The 19,346-nt window shown below is 39.2% G+C and overlaps 1 protein-coding gene across 3 annotated transcripts; it reads right to left on the reverse strand.

Annotated features, from left to right (window-relative positions):
- Window positions 1–1,125: 1,125 nt before the first annotated feature.
- Window positions 1,126–18,249, reverse strand: ZNF131 (zinc finger protein 131). Of its 3 annotated transcripts, XM_026865367.1 has the most exons (8): window positions 18,146–18,249; window positions 16,377–16,515; window positions 14,874–14,975; window positions 13,944–14,088; window positions 10,779–11,139; window positions 10,454–10,676; window positions 5,895–6,025; window positions 1,126–3,398 (listed from the first exon to the last, which is right to left on the reverse strand). In XM_026865367.1, exons 2-8 carry the CDS (start codon window positions 16,498–16,500, stop codon window positions 2,745–2,747), a joined length of 1,740 nt encoding a protein of 579 aa, XP_026721168.1. In that variant the 5' UTR covers window positions 16,501–16,515; window positions 18,146–18,249; the 3' UTR covers window positions 1,126–2,744. The 3 variants fall into 3 exon arrangements, with proteins under 3 accessions (XP_026721168.1, XP_026721166.1, XP_026721167.1); XM_026865365.1 differs by having other exon boundaries at window positions 10,454–11,139; XM_026865366.1 differs by lacking the exon at window positions 18,146–18,249 and adding an exon at window positions 17,081–17,109 and having other exon boundaries at window positions 10,454–11,139.
- Between the last annotated feature and the right edge of the window lie 1,097 nt (window positions 18,250–19,346).

A 19,346-nucleotide genomic window follows, 5' to 3' on the forward strand; every position in this document is an offset into this window, starting at 1 on the left:
AACAAAGCAGAGGCTGCGTGATTCTCCTCCAGTACCCATTCACTCAGGAGTGACATCCTGTTTCATCCTCGTAAACCTGCAGATGAAACATGTTTTTCCCTAGAATTCAAAAATAAAAAAAAAAAGCAGCTAGTCCTTTCAGTCCTTTCTTACACTGCCTGAATAACTCAGCATCTCTCAAACTATTGATCAGCTCCCTTCCCCCTTCCTGCTCCAGTTTCAGAAACAGCTTATGGCCTCTCATGAATATCACATAAATCTACAAGACTACCTCTAACCTTGGTCTCAGTTTGATGCTCAATTTTATTTTGTATCCAGACACACCTCACAGATTTTTGTTCATTCCCTTTTCCATTTCTTCCTGCCTAGACCCCACTGCTTTAGCTGATTAATTTGGCATAAATTCAAGTATTCACCCTCTGTGCTGCCCTACTGCAAGCTACAGACCTGCCTAACACAGGGCTCTGGGGACAGCAGTATATACCTGTACTCCTCCAATGGTGCGTAGGTAACAGTTCAGAGGTCTGTGGGTCTCTACAGACATTTGGGACAGAAAGCAGATGGCAAGGCGGCCGTTCCCAAGAGCAGCCAGAGCTTTTGACTCCCCCATCAACTGTCCCTTCCACATATCAGCTGTTGCAGTAAGGAGGCATGAGGGACTCCAACGGTGGGAGCCATGTGGGCTTCAGGAAATTGTAAGGAAGAGGGGTTTGCAAAGGGAAAAGTTCTCTAGCAGAGTTATTACTTGGGTGGAGAGCCTTTAAGCCTGTCCCTCAGGGTGAGCAGGGGATTGCTCATGGTCCCAACGTGCTCCACCCCAGGCTCAGTGGGAGTCTGGATGGGGTAGCACTGGACATAACAACAGAGCATCATTTCTCTGAACTGTTGTTGAAAAGGGGAGATCAAACAGAACAAAGAAATAGCCTGACTGTGCTTACCAAACTACAGACCTGCTACCAGTACCATAACTGCTCAATGTACACTGGACTGAAATTACCTAAAAGCTAGTTTCATTGGTTAGACACACAGCCAGATTGTCCCTTTAATTCAAAGGTACAGATCTCACGTCTAGATACAAATAACCTAGAGTTATGCAGCTAAGCAGGTCTGTCCCCTCCATGTTATTGAAAGCCAGGTTTAAATACAATAGCCAACTTTTACTTTCATTATTAACATTGGGCCACATTCTTCCCTCTGCACAAAAACTCATCACATATTACCTGCATCTCAGAAAACACAAAACATCATGGAAAAGAACGCAAGTTACATTAATAGAATTGTTTAAAATTTTAATTGAGAGCCATGTTTGTTTTGCAACAGTTTCTCAAAGGCTACGATGAAACACAAGAATAATTTTGAACTAGACTAAATAAAAGCATAAATCCCAGGAAATAATTCTGCATTTGGAGAAGTTTGAATAGAAAAGCCTGGTTTTGACTAGAGATTACCAAAAGCATTAGGGAACATCCTTGCAAAAATTCCTCCCTTCAGTTAAGGCTTTGAAAATAAAGTTTTTCAGAAGTGTGGAGCACCTCTAATCTCAAGGCAGTAATTGATAATTAGAAGTCCTTAGCATCCTTGGACATAGAGCTAGACAATTATTTTTCTAAGTAAATCTAACTTTACAGTAAAGAGTTATTAATCTTACTAAAAATGAGACTGATTCTTACTACTGGAAGCTGGCACTGTAATTACCAGTCACTCAGTTGTTCCTAATTTATTGGATGAAGCAAGTAATGCAACATTTTATGGTTGGCATTGTTTTATTGTCTAACATTAAATTATTTACACTTCTATTTTTAAATCCACAGTTTAGCATTCATACCTATGGCTTTTAATTTTATGTTTAGCACATCTTTGTGTCAAGTGTCAGGACTAATTTCAAAAGACCAGGAACCTGATACCATATAGGTAAGTTACCTATGTATTTATGTTTAAGCATATTAAGTTTCAAAGACAACAATACATAGGAGAAAACTGCTGGTATTTTTCTTCCAGCTCATGTTTAACACATTCTGCTTCTTCTATTTTATAGTGTACTTTTTAGAGAGTCCTGCGGTTTCCATGCAGAACCTGTTTCTTCCCTCAGCCCCATGCCTCTCAATTTTATGCAAAAAAGAATACATCAGTAGCTGACAATTTTAAGCAAAAATATAAAGCACTACAACATGACCTACATGGCCTTTTGCTGAAGTAGGTTCTTGAACACTCTAGGAACTTTGTGGAAATCTAGCCAGTCAATGTCGAAAAGGCACAGGATTTTTGTGCTCAGAGACCTCCAGCAACAAAGTTTTTGCCCCACAGCAGTCTGATCTGAAAATTCACAGGTACTCAATTGCCACTTACAATAGAACCCACCAGATGTTACTGATTCTTCTGCCACAGACACTCTGCAAATCTATAACGAGAGTTTTCTTCTATTGCAAGAGGAAAAGAGGTGAAATTACTCTTACATATACCCAGGGATGGTGTAACGATAAAAGATTTCATTACTAAAATCCTCAGAAAGCTGTCAATGTCTGTGGTAGTTCCTGTTGCATGGTATTACATGAATGGGAAAGTTATTTTTCACATATGAGAGAAGTTTAGCTGTACATGAAGAAAGCTAACTTTGGTCCACTTGTCCAGCTTCCTAAGGACAGCATATTGGAAAGGTGACCACTGACAGTTCAAAAACCAATGTAAAAGTTAACAAAAATAATTTGGTATTTCACTCCTAAAACTGCACAGTGTGGTTAACTGTCTTAGTCATCCACCTTTTCATTCTGTGTGTCCACTGACTGTTGAGTTTTTAAGTCTTCAGCTTGTTCATTATCTTCCTTATCTGCATTATCTACTCGACTAGGTTCCTTTTCTTGTGCTTCTCCTGGATCAACACTTTCATACTCTACTTGTTCAAGGTCTGTTCCATCTATAAGTTCTGCCTGTACTTCTTCCATCTGTATTTGATTTACATGCTCAACATGCAACTGCTCCACATGAACTTCAGCACCTTGTCCAGTCTGAATGTGTTCAACTTCCAAGTAACTAATTTGCACCTGTTCTTGCAGTTCCTCCATCTGTGTGCCTTTCACTTGATTGTCCTGTATGAGATCCTGGTGCATCTGTTCCACAGTTACCTGTGCAGGATCCACTTGTACCTGAATTACTGGCAAGACATGGACTTGCTCCACTTGTTCTATTATAGTCATTGATGTTACTGGCTCAGCTTCCACTGGAAGAAACTCTTCTGTCACTATTCGTTCTGAAATATTGTGTATTTCTTTGAGATGCCTTCTCAGCTCACTGCCTTGCATAAACCACAAATCACATAAGGTACAATGATTGGGCTTGTCACCGGTGTGTATTACCAAGTGATCTTTGAACTGATCCCAGCTGTTAAACACACTGTTACAAACCTGAAACGAAAGACACAGTATGTTGTTAAACAGCGACAACAGAAATATGACAAAGTATAGTGCCTATTTCAGATCATGGCTTCACATAGTATAGCTTCTTGCTACTTGGATTTAAAAAAAATCATTTATGTTAGCAGTAAAAGCTGAGAATTCAGCTTCAGATGGACAGAAGACCTGATATTCCTTCCTTTTTAAGAAACAGTGTGATACTTTGAGTTGTGCATACACAGGATACCTACAAAATTTAAGAGTCAGTACAGCATTTGAGTTATATTTTAACCATATGTGAAATTCATAAACAGTATCACACCCCAATAAATGTTTAGTGCCAGAGTTTTGTGTGGAAAGCTATTTTTGTAATAATACTGTACAATTAAAGCGTAATGCAAACTGTGCTTTTACCAAAGTTCTAGATGTGGTATTACTAGCCAACTTTTCCTTATCAGCTTTCATTTGCTCATGGCGCTGTGAGGTTTAACAGGCTAGATGGAACTCTCCCATTCACCCATTTCAAAAAACCACTTGAGAGATTTCAGCAGAAGAAATATCTTAAAACTCCACCCCTTTAATTCCCTTTGAGCTAAAAGTACTCCCTCACCTGCAGACACACTATTTTCACAAAACACTGAGCACACTTCCTTCCCTTCAGCTGGCACTGAGGTAACTAGCCTGAAAACAACACTGCAGAAACAATTGAGATGCCAGGGTAGAAGAGAGAAATGTGGTGTAGAGTCAGGCTTGGAGTAAAGAAACAGGCTCTTTGTCCATGCAACTGTTCCTGTCTGTGCAAAGCAGCAAAGAACACGTTTCAATGCCCCATCCCTGCTGACAAATAGTTCTGAAACAGAACGTTCTATCTTCTCATCATTTTCAGCAGCAGCACAGAAGGATAACAGGGATTAACTCAAGAACAGGTCTGTGTAGTGGAGCTAAGTATCTCCAGTTTGCTGTCTGAAGTCTGCTAAAATGGGTTTATGATGCTAGTGCCATCCATGCTTTTGTCATCCCAGGCTCATGCTTTAGAAAGAGGTTGAACATTTCTTAAAATACTAGCCTTATAGATAAGCACTCAAAATTACTTAGTCATAAATAAGGTAATGACCACTGCTAATGCCTAAGCACAAAATGTTTGTTCTTGCCATGTGGAGCCAAATTCAGTACTCAAGGCATACACTGAAGAGCACCAAAACTGCTCATCAAGGAAGCACAATTTTGTTCTCCTCTTTGTTCAGTGAGCCAAGATTTATTTATCAAACACTATTCAAATTTAGTTCTAAAGAGAGAAAAAATTGAGGAAAAAAAAATTATCCAAGAATGGCTATAGTTTCCATGGGCTGAAGAAACACTAATCCACATTCACAACATCTGAGAGGATGTGGTAAAAACTTAAAAAGCCATGACAAAGTGATTAGACCAGAGGGACACAAAGACAAAACAGTACGCTCAATGAAGCTGTTAGGTACAACCTTTGTGTTATACAGTAATTCTCGCATTCAGAACAAACACCTTTAAGACAAGGATAGACTCCCAAGAATTAACTTCAGGCTACCATAACAACTAAATGATGCAACAGCATCACTGAAACTTATTAAATGATTTGATTAGCAACACAAAATTAATTAATCTCCTGTAGTATTCAATGCTTTCTGTGAATGAGATTGCTCTCTCTTTTAGAGCCAATAAAGTGACATCCAGCAGTTTTCTTTAAGACACAATCCAATTTACCCTCAAACCACATCCATTCTGTGAACTGAAGAAGGTAAGAGCCCTGGGTGGGCGGTGTGGGAGGGAAGGAGAGCAAGAGACAAGGAGGGAGGGGTTGAAGGCAAAAAAGAGGTGTGTTCTTATTTGAGACTGTCACAGCAGTGGGGCAGCAAAACAGCAAATGAAAATGATTTAACCAACCTCAGCTCTTGTATTTTCTATCTCTCCAGAATCAGCTTTTAAAAGCTAAGTAAGATTTATCTGGGCAGCTATTCAAATGCCAGTTACATATAGTGACCAAGTACCCTAGCTATCCATGTACTGCATTTATATTTGCTTAAAAGACATTGCAGATTGTCATAAATTGGAATGATTTTCCAGACAAAGTCAATATATTGGTATCAAGAAGAATAAAATAGGAAATAAAATAGTATTGTATTTTTGACTTTAATAAAGTGTGCTCACAAGTGGGAAAGGACTAGGTCAGTGCATCAAGAACCTTGAAAAAGAAGCAGAAACATCAGTAAAATGCATATGAACATTTACCTACCCATAAAAATCTCTCTAAGTATAACAACGCTCCGTATCAGTAATTCCGTATTTTAAATGGAATTACTTAGATACAAGAATTAATCTGCATGTTGTGTTTGAATGTGATCCTCATTTATTTTACTAAAAGTAGTTCTTTGAGACATAAGCCCACTCTTGTTGCCCTTTCTGTTTAGTATCCCACACTCCCTCAGCACAGGAAGGAGGTATCTAGCCTCTGACTCTGCTACTTCCATTACCCACCTGACATTCGTACAGCTTCTTTCTTCCTTTTTTAGCTCCAGCTCCAGACTGACAGGCTGTCAGGTGACACTTGAGTGTACTATTCCTAGCAAAACGTTCATGGCAGTTTGGACATTCAAATGGTTTTTCACCTGTTAAGACAGATACAGGGACTTGTAAATGTAATAAAACCAGCCAGTTCTCTTCTTCCACTCTCTCCTTTTTGTGTAGGTTGATAAATATGCTGTAAAGATGTGGCCAACTAGATTATCTAGAATATCTTTCTCCTGTAGAATAAAGTTTATTTCTAGAAATAAAAAGGAAAAAAAATTCTAATGCCGAGTCATAAGTCTGATGTAGAAAAAAACCCAATGCAACAATTACCAGGGCCGTTTAAGGTACACTTAGCTTTTCATGGAAATGAGATTACTATTCCTACAGAATAAATCTTACAGAAACAGCAGCTATTTCTGTATTTTAGTCTGATAATATTTATGCATAAAGAATCAACATTAGTAAATACACAGTGACACATTAAAGAAGGAAGTATTTAAATAATACAAAGTTTTATTTTCAAGAACAGTAACAGTTTATGCTTGAGAGTTGAAACTGAGCTCCAGAAAAAGAATTTGGCACAGAAGAAGTTTGGCCACAAATCAGCAATGCATCAGTATTAAAACAAACACACACACACTACCACCACCCGCTGAAAATACAGTGAAGAGAAAGCATAGAGGGACAGAAACGGACACAAGGAAGATAAACAATCCTTTTCAGTTCGGTCACTTCATTTCAAACGCAGTACCAAACACAGAAGCCAGCTAAGGACAACAACAGGGGAGGCTAGAAGGAGGTAATCTCTTTTTCCATCCAAAGTAGTATATTGTCATTACTGTCATCATGTAGTAACAAAGAACAAATGGCATCTCTGTTTAGTAATTTCATCATGCACAAACACAATGAAATTCAATGATATGAAAGTACAAAAAATTAGGAACAGTGTGTTTCTCCTGAAAGTCTGATTATTGATCTGTGAAGGTACTGACACCAACATCACTGATGAAACAAACAGCTTAATGAACTCTAAAAGAGGCTGAGGCATTTCAGTGAATAACATAAGAATCTATCCTAGCTAGTTTAAAAGCCTGCATCTTCAGGAATGCAGCAGTTATTGAGATGGAAAGTCAACAAACCTGTATTATCAGAAATACATTCAGAAGTTCCTAATTAGCTTTTCAAAAGAAATCCATAAGTAGCCTATAATTCTTATTTATACACTGTCCTGGTTTCAGCTGGAATAAAGTTAATTGTCTGCCTAGAAGCTGGTATACTGCTGTGTTTTGGATTTAGGACGATCAATAACGTTGATAACACACTGATGTTTTAGATGTTTCCCTGAGGCTGGGAACACACAAAAAGCTGGGAGGGGACACAGCAAGGATAGCTGCCCCAAACAAGCCAAAGGGATACTCCATACCTTACAACATCATGCCTGGTATATAAACTGGGGGGAGATGGCCAGAGGGCTCTGGCTCAGGGATTGGCTGGGCATCAGTCAGCAAGTGGCAAGCAATTGTACTATGCATCCCTTGTTTTGTATAATCTATTATTATTTTCCCCTTTATTTTCTGTCCTATTAAACTGTCTCTATCTCAACCCACAAGTTTTACTTTTTTGCCCTCTGATTCTCTCCCCCATCCCACTGTGGGGTAAGGAGCAAGTGAACAGCTGTGTGGTACTTAATTGCCAGCTGGAGTTAAACCACAACATACACCTAAAGGCAAGAGAAAAATGTTAAATAGTGGGAAAATTCATCTTAATGGTTACAAAATGCTATGTTTTTGGAGACTGTTGTACATATATTGCAGAGGATGCTGAACTGACATCAGTCTAGCAAGTCAAAAATCATGGACTTTGCCCAAGCAACCAGTGGATACTACAGAGCAAAATTCACACCACAGGCCTTCAGCTGCCCTGTGATCTGGTCACATTTAAATACTTACTTGGAGCAAGGCACCAGTCAGGTACAGATTTATTCTATTTTTACTCAAATTCTTCAGCAATCTCCAACATATTCTGCTGAAAGTGTCCAAAAGTGACAATTTAAAGACACTGGTGGCAATATCCAAAGGCCAAAAGACATTGTGTGACTTCTTGCACAGTGCAAACCAATGCTGTGACCTATGCTGCACCAGCCATAGCAGTGATGGAAAACACAGAGAGCACACCAGCTATCTTCTCTGAGAAACACGCTGGCAAGCCAGCAGCTAAACTCCTCTAAGGGTGGCAACTTGCTTCTCCTCCCCTACATGTCATCCAGCTATGAGTTTAGTCTCATCTAAGTGAGAATTTATGAAGAGGGAGATTTATAGCCTGATATAATGATTACTGTTTTCTCCCTCAATGAGAATGGGTGATATTTCACTTGCCAATCATAAGTAACTCACAGGACAAACAAAGATGATAGCCATTGGTAATGTCAAACTCCTAGATCAAAAAGAACTATCAACACTTGATAAGGTGTCTACTTCTACCCCAGGCACTACTTTCATGTTATTGTTGATGTTGTGATTAAGCAGCAACAGGATCAAATACTTTGTAGGACATTTTCTCTCAGGCTTTTTATTTCATTTCAACTTTCAGCCAGTGCTATACAGAATTCAGAACTTAGAAATCCTTTGGCTGAATGGGAATTTTTCCACTGGTCTTAGGACCAGTGGTAAATCCACTTTGATTTTAAGCTTAAGGCTTTTGAAAATGCTAGACTGGAATGACTTCATGCATTATACTCATATCAATACATATTTAAAAAGTACTCTGTACTCCTGTGATATGCTAAATTGTTGTCCTGGTTTCAACTGAGATAGAGCTAATTCTTAGTAGCTAGAATAGTGCTGGGCTTTGGATTCAGTATGGGATTTGGTATTAGAAGTTAATATAATGATGGTTTTAGTTATTGCTAAGAAATCAAGGATATTTCAACTTCCCATGTCCTGCTAGCACACAGATGCACAAAAAGCTGGGAGGGAGCATAGCCAGAGCAACGGACCCAAATTGGCTAATGTAGTATTGCATATCACGTATCGTCATGCTCAGTTTACAAATGAGGGTGGGCTAGGCAGCTGGGTCTCTCTTTCAGGATTGTGGTTTCAGGATTTTCTCTTCTCTGGGATGATTAGCTGGGAATGGGCTAGGCATTGGTTGGCAAGTGGTGAGCAATTGCATTGTGCATTACTCATTTCTATATTCTATTATTACTATTGCTTTTTATTTATTTTACTTCAATTATTAATTTGTTTTTATATCAACCTACAAATCTCCTCATCTTTAATTCTCCAATTCTCTCCCCCATCTGCTGGGGCAGAGGAGGGTGAGCAAGCACCTGCGTGGTGTTTGGCTGTCAGCCGGGTTTAAACCATGACAGATACTTTGTCCCAAAACCCCTTTGTTGCAACAGCAACCAATGTATTGTGCTATTTGAGTTACTCTGCTAATCTGCCACAAATTTTTCTCTATAACGACTTTTGTTAAGGAGCTTGTATTTGGATAGCTTATAATGGAGAAACACTCCCTCCCTCATAAGTGGTAAAAATTTGCCAAAGACTGTTTATCAATAGAACTTTTAAGGGGCTATTGTGAATAGACTGGACACAGTGTCATCAATAATCAACAGTACCATACATGGATATAAAGAAATTAGAATTAAAAGGCTTTAACAATAAGAAGCTGCAAAAGAAACAGGGCTGCTACCCTCCATTTAATTCTTACTGATGACTGACATATTAAACAAAAACATCTGGAAGATCAGGACCACATGTATTTTACATTCAGAGTTATCTGTATATTGCTCAGTACCTGTTCAGATAGCAGACTTTTCAGTGAGATGAAGAAGTAGCATCTTAACCTCCCATGTTATAAAGAAGGAACACAAGTCATTTTGTACCCAAAAGATGCTATCCAGATTTGAGAGGCAGATTTCACAGTAAAAGAAGTGTACTAGTCACTAGAAAGGTTTTGTTGTGCTAAGTAACAAAGAAAAATCAAATCATAGATGAAGTGTCAAGCACAAAGGTGAAACTTTTGAAACCAGATGGCACAAGAGAGTATTTTTAGAGGGTATATAGTGCCTAATGCATTAATAGGCATTTCCTCAGAAGTTCTGTTATATAAAGAAACTCTCTAAATGTTATTCCACTGAGAAGCTCACAGTTCAGATTATATTTCAACAGAAACATTTACTAGCAGCATTATGAAAATAAATGTAGCTCTTCAGTTTGGTACTTTTGAAGAAGGAAACATCCCCCAAGAAATTATTTTTAAGAGAAGCTTTGTAAGTGCTTTCTGGTTTTAGATACCTATTCTTAACCACCTCAATCCTTCTAAAATTTATGTCAGTGGAAAACAAAACAAATAAATGAACAAAAAGACAAACCAGCATTCTAGTTGTAACTAGAAGCCAAGTATTTCTAGCACTCAGGACTTGTGTTCTCTTCAGCATATTCTCTATTTCCCCAAAACACACAAAAATCCAAAATACTAGAGCCAAGGCCACAAGGACAGGACTATAGCAGTACTCCTACCTGTGTGCTTCCGGAGATGCTCTTTAAAATGTCCAAAGTGGTCAAACTGCTTATCACAGTACTGGCATATATGTATTTTTTTGCCAGGTCTTTGCTTCTTGCTGGCACCACCTTCATCGAAGTGGTAACAGGTGAGGTGCTGTTTCAAAGCACTCTCTCGTAGGTACCTTTTATTGCATATGTCACACTTGTAACTCTCAGTAGAGTGTGTTTTCATGTGTTCCTTAAAATGGTAAAACAATTTAAACGAACGGTTACATTTCTCACAGTGGAATAAATTGTTCACGTGCGACAGCTGTAGTTCCACAATTTCAATACCTTCTACCTGTTTGCATGAGGGATCAGTTGCACTATCACCTTCTTGGATCTGGCATTTTCTCTCTCCCTGACGATACTTGCTGGTGATATCTGCCAAAAGAGCCAAAGCAGATTCATCTGATGTACCCGTTGTCTGTATGTACTTTATGGATTGCTCTGCAGAAGCTACTTCTTCAAGTGTTTCAATGTTGTCATCTTCCACTTCAATCGTGCCTTCAGCAATCTCAACCTCAATTTCAACAGGCTCCGATTCTGCAGATGGTAGTGTTTCTGTGATAACATTAGAGGTTTCAGCTATCTTCCTCTTTTTTGGCTTATTTTTACCTTGTTCTTGATTTGATTCTAAGGTTGATGAGCTTTCTTTGTTCCTGTAAAGCATTTGCATAAACATGGTTATGATCTATAAACACTGACATACAATTCCTGCCTGAGCTTCTGCATCCAGTGTTCTCTAGCTGTTTCTGACTGAATGACCACATGATAATCTATGTGCATGTCAGAAGCTAATTTGTCCTTAATCTATACTCCTTAGATCTGTAAAATAGCATGGTTAGAGCTGTGGAGCCTTTGACATAAGGCTACTAAAGTATTTTAAGTAGCTCTGCTTCAATGATACTAAACACTTATCAAGAAGAAAGGCCAGTTAACCTAATGACACAGGTTTATCTAAGAAACTTGTGAAATTCTGTACTTGTAAAGAAAACTTCCCTGAAGGAAGGAGTTCTTTGCCCTGCCCATTCAAAATAAGATTCAAGTCCTTCCCACGCTATTCACCTCTTAAGCTCTGGTGCAATTGCCTGGAGCACTTACAGCTTGTTAGAAAACACTACAGCTGTGACTTCACACAATGATTATAATAATATCTTGTATTTCAGGAAAGCACACAGCTAACAGCCGAGGTAAAAAATAAAAGCCACTGAGATGTGGAGAGAGTATTCTAGTTTAATTTTCTGGGCTTAAACACAAACCCCAGCTCTGTCCCTGTTCTCACTGCATCACACATACAACCCCTTTACTCCAAGATGTCAGATAGCATTGCATCTCCCAGACAGAGCTGAATGGGCCAATACTTTCAAGTCATACCCTCAAGATCATCCACAGCACTTATGTGTTGGAGGTTTTACTACTGATTATCGATTTTGAAGTGAGTGGCTATCTTCCCCTCAAATCAGGCTGACAGGAACAAGCTGTCTGATGAGTACTTGCAGCCCAATGAATCATTTCATGTCATCTACTCCCTAATACTTTCATGTTTTCTAGTAATAGGAGAAAATAAGGCTTCGCTGAGTATCTGCAAGTCATATGTCAGAGATGTGTGGATAATGTTCTAATATGCGATACAGCTCATTAAATTGCACTTTATTCAGACATCGGAAAACAGAGCAGCTAACCTTCATCTAGCCTGGATTTCTGATGTCTAGAAGGTGACAGTTACTTTGCACATTACTGCAAGGGGCTCCAGGATCACATACCAAAAGAATAATCTGCTCAGCAAAGAGAATACCGTCCTTGACCACACTGTGTGAAACTTTGAATGGGGACACACACGACCACACTTTAAGGAATGGCTGCTTATTTTCCTTCTAGTCTAGATTATATGATGTGCGTGCAACTCTGATGCATGATACAAATAATTAGTTCTATAAGATTATCTACTTCATCTGAAGTTTCTGAAGCTTACTGCTTTCAGTCAAAGCTCTGACTGAGGAACTGTATTGCAATTCTTCCCCCTCTTACTGCAGGGCAGAAAACAGACTGACAATGGTACTCAAGTTTGTCTAACCAAAAAAAACCCCACAAAATAAACCAAACAAATTATTGCAAAAAAAAAATTTCAAAATCTATCAACAATGGAAATAAGTAAAGAATAGACTGACTTGCATGAGTATTTGTTAAGCAAAATATTTCTTTCCTTGTAGCCTAAAAATTACAGCATTTACTAATGATTTATAACCAACAAACTGCTTAAAATTATACAATAGTGTGAAATAACTGCAGGCTGGACAGTTTAGCTTGATGGATGAATCTAAATCCTGGTTCAACAGCTCTACTGATGTACAGTGACCCAAAGTAATACTAATGAGAACAAGCTTTTTCAGTTTCAAGTTTCTTTTAAATTTCTCAGGCAGACAGCAAAGGTCTGCTTTCTTTTCCTGAACTGAAAAGAATATTTTGGTAGTACCATACTTAATATCAAAAAAAGGGTGGTTGTGGGGTTGGAAGGTTGGATTAGAAATGCACAATCCCTTATCTTTCCTATTAAAAAAAAAATGACATACTTATTCAGCGCTACTGCCAATCCACAGAATAAGCACAAAATAAGGACAGAATAACTTAATTTAGAAATAAATGTTGAAAAATCAAGTTTCCACTGTATTATGTCATTGAGGTTTTTATTAAACAAAATGTTAACTGGCTACTAGAAGAACTTGGGGCCAATGCCATTCTCCTTGGCCAATGTGTCTACAGGGAGACAAAATGGAATAAAAAGACCTTCAGGACATCTAGAAGAGAAAGCAACAGTAAAGAGAAGAAAGCGTGGAAGGAAAGGAAGGGGAAGAAAACCAGCATGATGGCACTGGCATCGGCTTTTCTCAGGGTGGAGTCTGGTGATGGAGCACAGTTCCTGGTACTGGGTAAGAGATGTCAGAGCAATATTTGATGAAGTATTGATCCCATATAAAACTCATCATAACAGTTACATTCATTCAAGAAGTTTGAGAGGTTAGTTTTGCAGCAAGAAGTTTTAAGATCACTGCTTGTTCTCTCATCAACAACAGAAAGCTGTATGAAGACAAGACACCAGCACAAGCTTGTTATTGCGGTCTAATTACCTGAGGCACCTTGTCACTGTACACCCAGCTCTCGATCAGGTGTGGGCATTCAGATAGTACAGAGACCTGGTATTAGTTACCACAGTTACAACCCTACAATGTCTGAATATTTACCAGTGATGTCACTTGTCATCAAGTTCCAGCACAAAGAATGTGACATTTGTTTTTCAGCCTGTATACTTCTGACCCATATCTTATATTAGAAGATTATATGGTCCCACAAAAGTCTAGGTGGTTCCAGGATAAGGAACAGCACTGCAAAATACAGGCAGTTAGCTCTCCTAAAAAGATTCTTCTGACTCTGGATTTCAGCATTGAGAAGAGGCTTACATGCTTACCTGATTTCAAGTGCTTTGATTGCTTCCAACATCTGTAGATACTCAGCTGCTTTCCAAACATCATTTGCTTCTTCCTCACCTTGGACCATTAGTTTTGCTGTATAGGTGAACTCAATTAAGTGACGAAATGCCATGTTACTTACACCTGTATACCGGCAAGAAAAACAAGTTTCTTCTAGCAATTCCTCAGTCTCAACTATCTAATGAATCTTGCACACTTGACTGTTCATGATTTTGCCCACAGTACTGTAGCTGCCAGTTTCATAAAGATGACACTCTAAAAGGCTCATGTTAGAATAAAAAGTCTACTACAGAAACATGTGAATCTGGAACAACTACAGAGTTATGCCACAATAAAGATAAAAGGAAGGATAAGATAGACAAAAGCTGTTTGAATAATAAAAAATAAACACAAAAATACAGTCTGTCTCTCAAGAGAACCCTAAGCAGCAAGTTACTAGAGGATGAAATACTGCTCCAGGAATTTGATCCCTACCTACCAGGCAAGTACTGCTCTATCTGTCCAGTTCTTGCATCCCAGCCAAGCCATCTGCCACTGGCCGTCACCGGCAGCCTTTTTCACCTGACCAGAATGGCTGTTATCAGGGAAGATTGTATGTCACACTGCTAGTCATAAAAACATAGAGGGTCTGCCTGACCTCTATTAGCCATCATATACCAGGGGGAAGAAGAAAAAAAACCCACAACTTTCCCTTTCAAAAGATATAACTCAACACTGCTCTTTTTATTTTTCTTCAGGGCGAGTTCTTTTCCAGTGGTGGTAGCTGCCTCAGAACAACTCAAGAGCTAAGATCTAGTAAGTCAATTGATATGACCATGCACATACATAATCCTGTAGCAAGGATACTACATTAATTTCTACCTTGGGCACACAGATCTGAAGATTTTTATTTGCACAAATCAGATTACCTTCAATCTCCACCAAAGGCTCCTGAGTGAAGTCTTGGAAGAATTTGTAGAAGAACTGGCTACAAGCAGCAAGAACAGCCTTATGAGCTTTGAAATGGTGACCTACAGAGACAGAAATTTTGGATTAGGGCAACACCTTCCTCACTCATTGTGCAGAATAAGTGCAGAAGCAGAAGAGAGACCACAGTCTACAAACCCATTCCAGCAGCATATGCTCATTTAATGTGTCTCCTTGTAACACAGGATACTACTGCAGCTAGCCTGTCCCTTGCTGAAGCTCTGCAACTCAATCAGCTGGAGGACTCACTCTCATGTTTCTCTTTTCAGATATTTAAGTTATGGGAAATTCCTAAGCAAACTCCTGTATGTCTTGGGCTCAGCTCTCAGGTTTTATCCAGGTTCTCCTTGTTTACTGTTACTCTTACAGACTGATGCATTTTATCACCAATTCTGCAAGCGCCAATACCACTGCAGACCAGCACACCCAAGAGCAAGTGGTTCTGCTCTGTGTGTATTCCCCATCACTATGCTGCCTTCTCCCCAGTGCATACATGAACATTCATAAGGCTCCATAGGACAGAGATAGAAGCAACATGGATTACAATTACAGAGCTGCTCACAAAAGCAGCTTTGATCTCAACACATCGGTTTGGTAGTACCAGAGCAGGAACAAACATGCAGGATAAATTCTGTGTGAGTGCTGTCAGTTAAATTACAGCAATTCCTGAAGCATATTTTTTTCTTCATTTGCATACTTTTTTCTAATGTGGGCTCTGTAGGACCATTTTCCTTCAAGTGAGTTCTTGCTATCCTTTTAAAGCTTAGGTCATACTCCTTTAGCTAAGTCTGTGCTAGTGGACACTATCTGCACTGAAGTCCTCATTTGTTCTAAAACAGTAGTCTTATATGACCTATGAGACACCACCTTTTCTAAAGAGATAATAAGCACTTATACCTCTGTCATCCTTTTAAACTAATTATTTATGTCCTTAGAACACATATAAAAAGAAAAGTGAGTGTTTTTACCCTATATATTAAAACAGTAGGCAGATAGAGAAGTAAGAAGTAAGTCTTATTTCAAGGTTTGTTCTTTTGGTTTTTGGTTGGTTGGTGCGTTTTTGTTTTTAAAAACAATATTTGTACAAGTTCTCTGCATGCAAACAGGCAACTCAATTTAGGGAAAAAAAATTTTGCAATGTTTTGGAAATCCTGAGACAATATAGCACAGCAGTCTCAAATATAGCACAGCAGTCTGAAAGTGGGCTTCTATCTGAAGATATTTAGCTTCTTGTTTGGAAAAGCAGAAGTAAAATTATTAATCATTGCTGGAGACTATTCACCCCAAGATTTTAAGTGAAACTCTATAAGCAACTCACAGAATAATACAGAACCAAGATTTGTTGGCAGCCCAGTTTAAAAGCTGACCTGTGACAAACCCAATAGCTTTCCAGCATAACTTTCAGAATTCCTTGTATACCAACAAGTTCTCAGGCCTGTACGTACCATCAACAATCAGAGTGATATCCGTAAACTGGTCCTGCTCACGTTGTTCATTCAGTCTATCCAAAATAACTTTATAGTGTTCAGGGAATTCCTGGATACATTCCATCGTTTCTTCAGCTTCCATGGCGAAATGACTAGTCTGCAAGAAATGTGATATGAGTAATAATACTGCGTGACACAGTAAATGCACAGTCAGTTTAGTATACAAACATGAATGAACTAGAACTTTTCAGGGACTACAAAACCTACAGAAACACTAAACTGTCTTGGTAACAGGTTTACATGATTTTAGCTGACAGGTAGGAAATGGTAGAGTTATGGTTGTGGTATTTATACACATAAAAAAACAGTCAAAGTGGGTAAGCGTATTTCTTTATTTTACAGATTCAGCAGGGACCCACCTCCCTCGAAGCAAATACTGCAGGGATGTTAACATCTCCACAGCTAACTATTCAACAACACCTCATCAGCGTATATCAGAATCTTTATACAGTTACTTCTTGCAATTCTACCAATCCACTTGGTGCAAGAACAGTTCTTAAAATTTTCGTATTTAAGTCACAACTTGCACCTAGCGAACACAAGACATTTAGTTCCTTTAAATAAGAACGTAATAAAGCAGCACTTTTCAGCTTCTGAGTACATAGGAGTCACCAGGGATTTAATGTGCTGTCACACCCAAGAGCAAAGAGCATCTTATTCACCTAGCCTGCTTGTACTTCTCTCCCTGCAAGGTGAAATATACTTTGCCAACCTTTTGAAAACACATATGCTTGTTGGGAGCTGCAGAGGTTCTCAAACATGAAGAGGTTTAAAAGAACTCCATGCCTGTGGTCTAGACGCAGATGTTAGTCTGCTGCTCATGCAAAAGAATCTCAGGAGAGAATCCAAGCCTTTCAATGAAAGTATTCCACATATTAACTCCAGGCAAAAATGGTTTCAGATGCTGCAGCAGCTCTCAACTCCCACATTCACACCCTCACACTGAGAGCCCAACAGAAAACTCAAAGACATTTCAGTCACATTAGCACAGAAACATGTTTCTTTTCACAGTCTAACTCACTTTGAAGAGCATTTTCTGACTAGGTGTGAATGAGTTTCAAAGGAATTTGAGACATACCTTCACTACATTGTTACAATTAGTAGGGTGAAAAGGAAGAAAGTCAGGAGAGCAGCTAGCATCTAATCAAACATTGAATACAGAGACGGAAATTTCCAGCGTGGCAAAAGAGAGCAGGTGCTCCCTGACTTTTAGTTCAGATGGGTGTGGGTGGGTGTGTGGGTGTGTGACTGGAATTGGAAAGTCCTGAGTGCAAAACAGTTCCTTTCATGTACTAACCATGTATGAGCTGATGCTACCAGGCTTGGTAGCTCCCCTGTGTGGCTATGTAAATTGCACCTCACTTACACACACATATGGGTATATGGGATTTGATAAAAACAGAATTACCCAGTTATAATAAAAGTAAAGTTGGTTTCTTATGACTAACAGACATCAAGCAAAGGAAATTGCGGAATTCCTATTTTCACTGTAAAACATATTCTTTTTTTGCATGTCAAAGACTGGCTCATGAAGCAGCCATTTTGTTGAGAGTATGAAAAAACAAGAGCAGAAGCAACTTCTTATGGAAGTCTAGCTCTACCTGCTATCATTGCTTTATCAGATGCTGAAATACCTATCAGGGTCTTAAAAGGGTCAAAGGAGACCAGTCTGTGGGAGCAAGGGGGAAGGTAAGGTACAAGGGAACAGGTGCTGCTGCCGTATTCACCTCATTTGTAATGATGGGTCAAAGAGAGGTGACCAACAGCTCCTGCCTTTCTTCCATCATCTGGTATTCCCCATACAAGTCTTATGTGGGAAGTTGTCAGCCATTTACTTCACTGTTTAATTCTTCTTGACCATTTTCGACACATCCATAAAAGGAGTTATGCAGTTTAAAAGCATAACTCATTAAAAGTTAAAACAAACAAAATTTTAACTTCCAGCTCTCATGATTTCCACCTACCCAAATGCAATTTACTTCCAAAGTGAATGTTTGTAGGGATATCTTACTAAAACACCCCTCAAAATAATAGAGCAACCTTCCTCCATCTAAAAAATTTAAAAAATATTATCTCTGAACATTTAAAAATCATGCATAAGAAAACATACAACATATGATAGTTTGTCATGAGTTAAAATACTAGTAAAAAATGTGAATTTATTGTTTATCTAAATGCAGTTACAGAACTCATTGAGTATTCTCATTATAAAAACGCAGCATTACTGCAGAAAAAAAGCCCAACAGGACAGCATATATTGTGTAAGAACATGACTACTTTGGAGGAATAAATGAAAGGTACAGTTGGGAAAACCAAGAAGCCAAGGCAGGCAGACAGAAGTGATCCAAGTTGCCACTTAGGAGTAGGCTCAGACGAGTGATGGGAACTGGAGTACTTCAGTTGTTTACTTTGATATTCTTAGGAGATGCAGCCAACTACTGGCAACCTTATCGGCTTGTAACAACGAATGCCTCTCACGTGACATGCAGGCGACTTGCAGATGTTTTTATAAATCTACCTCAAGGAAGCCATTTTATTATTATCCTGGACTAGACTGCAACAGGAACTCCTTATATTTTAAGCACAGCATTTGTTTTCTTTGCCTGCACGGATCATAGGCTAATGCAGGCTGGCAGAGCTGTGTTATGGCAACTGAGATGACCTGGAGGAGTGGACAGACCACTGACAAAACCACCGCCACCTCGCTGCAGCCATCTCAGGGAAGGGCGATGTGCCTGGCGGGCTACAGCAGTGGTTGCTTCCAGGGGACACACAAGTGAGAACTTCTTGTGCCTATCGCTGAGTACTTTTTCCCCAAAATAACAACTGCAGAGCGGGAACGCCAGCCAGCCCCTCGGCCTCTCAGCCGCAGACCAGGCCTCGCTGCCGCGGTGGCGGCCCAGCCCGACGCCGCGCTGCCGGCGAAGG

This window comes from Athene cunicularia (genome assembly GCF_003259725.1).
Source record: "Athene cunicularia isolate RWA chromosome Z unlocalized genomic scaffold, athCun1 chrZ_part1, whole genome shotgun sequence".
Taxonomy (NCBI): Eukaryota; Metazoa; Chordata; class Aves; order Strigiformes; family Strigidae; genus Athene; species Athene cunicularia.

What these genes read in the sequence shown, in the direction of transcription:
- ZNF131 (XM_026865365.1), bottom strand. Translation starts at nt 16,500, where the DNA reads ATGGAAGCTGAAGAAACGATGGAATGTATCCAGGAATTCCCTGAACAC. An exon ending in GCCTTTGGTGGAGATTGAAG is followed by an intron (nt 14,089 to 14,873) that starts GTAATCTGATTT and finishes GCCGGTATACAG; the next exon opens with GTGTAAGTAACATGGCATTT. An exon ending in GCATCTCCGGAAGCACACAG is followed by an intron (nt 6,026 to 10,453) that starts GTAGGAGTACTG and finishes CTGTCTTAACAG; the next exon opens with GTGAAAAACCATTTGAATGT.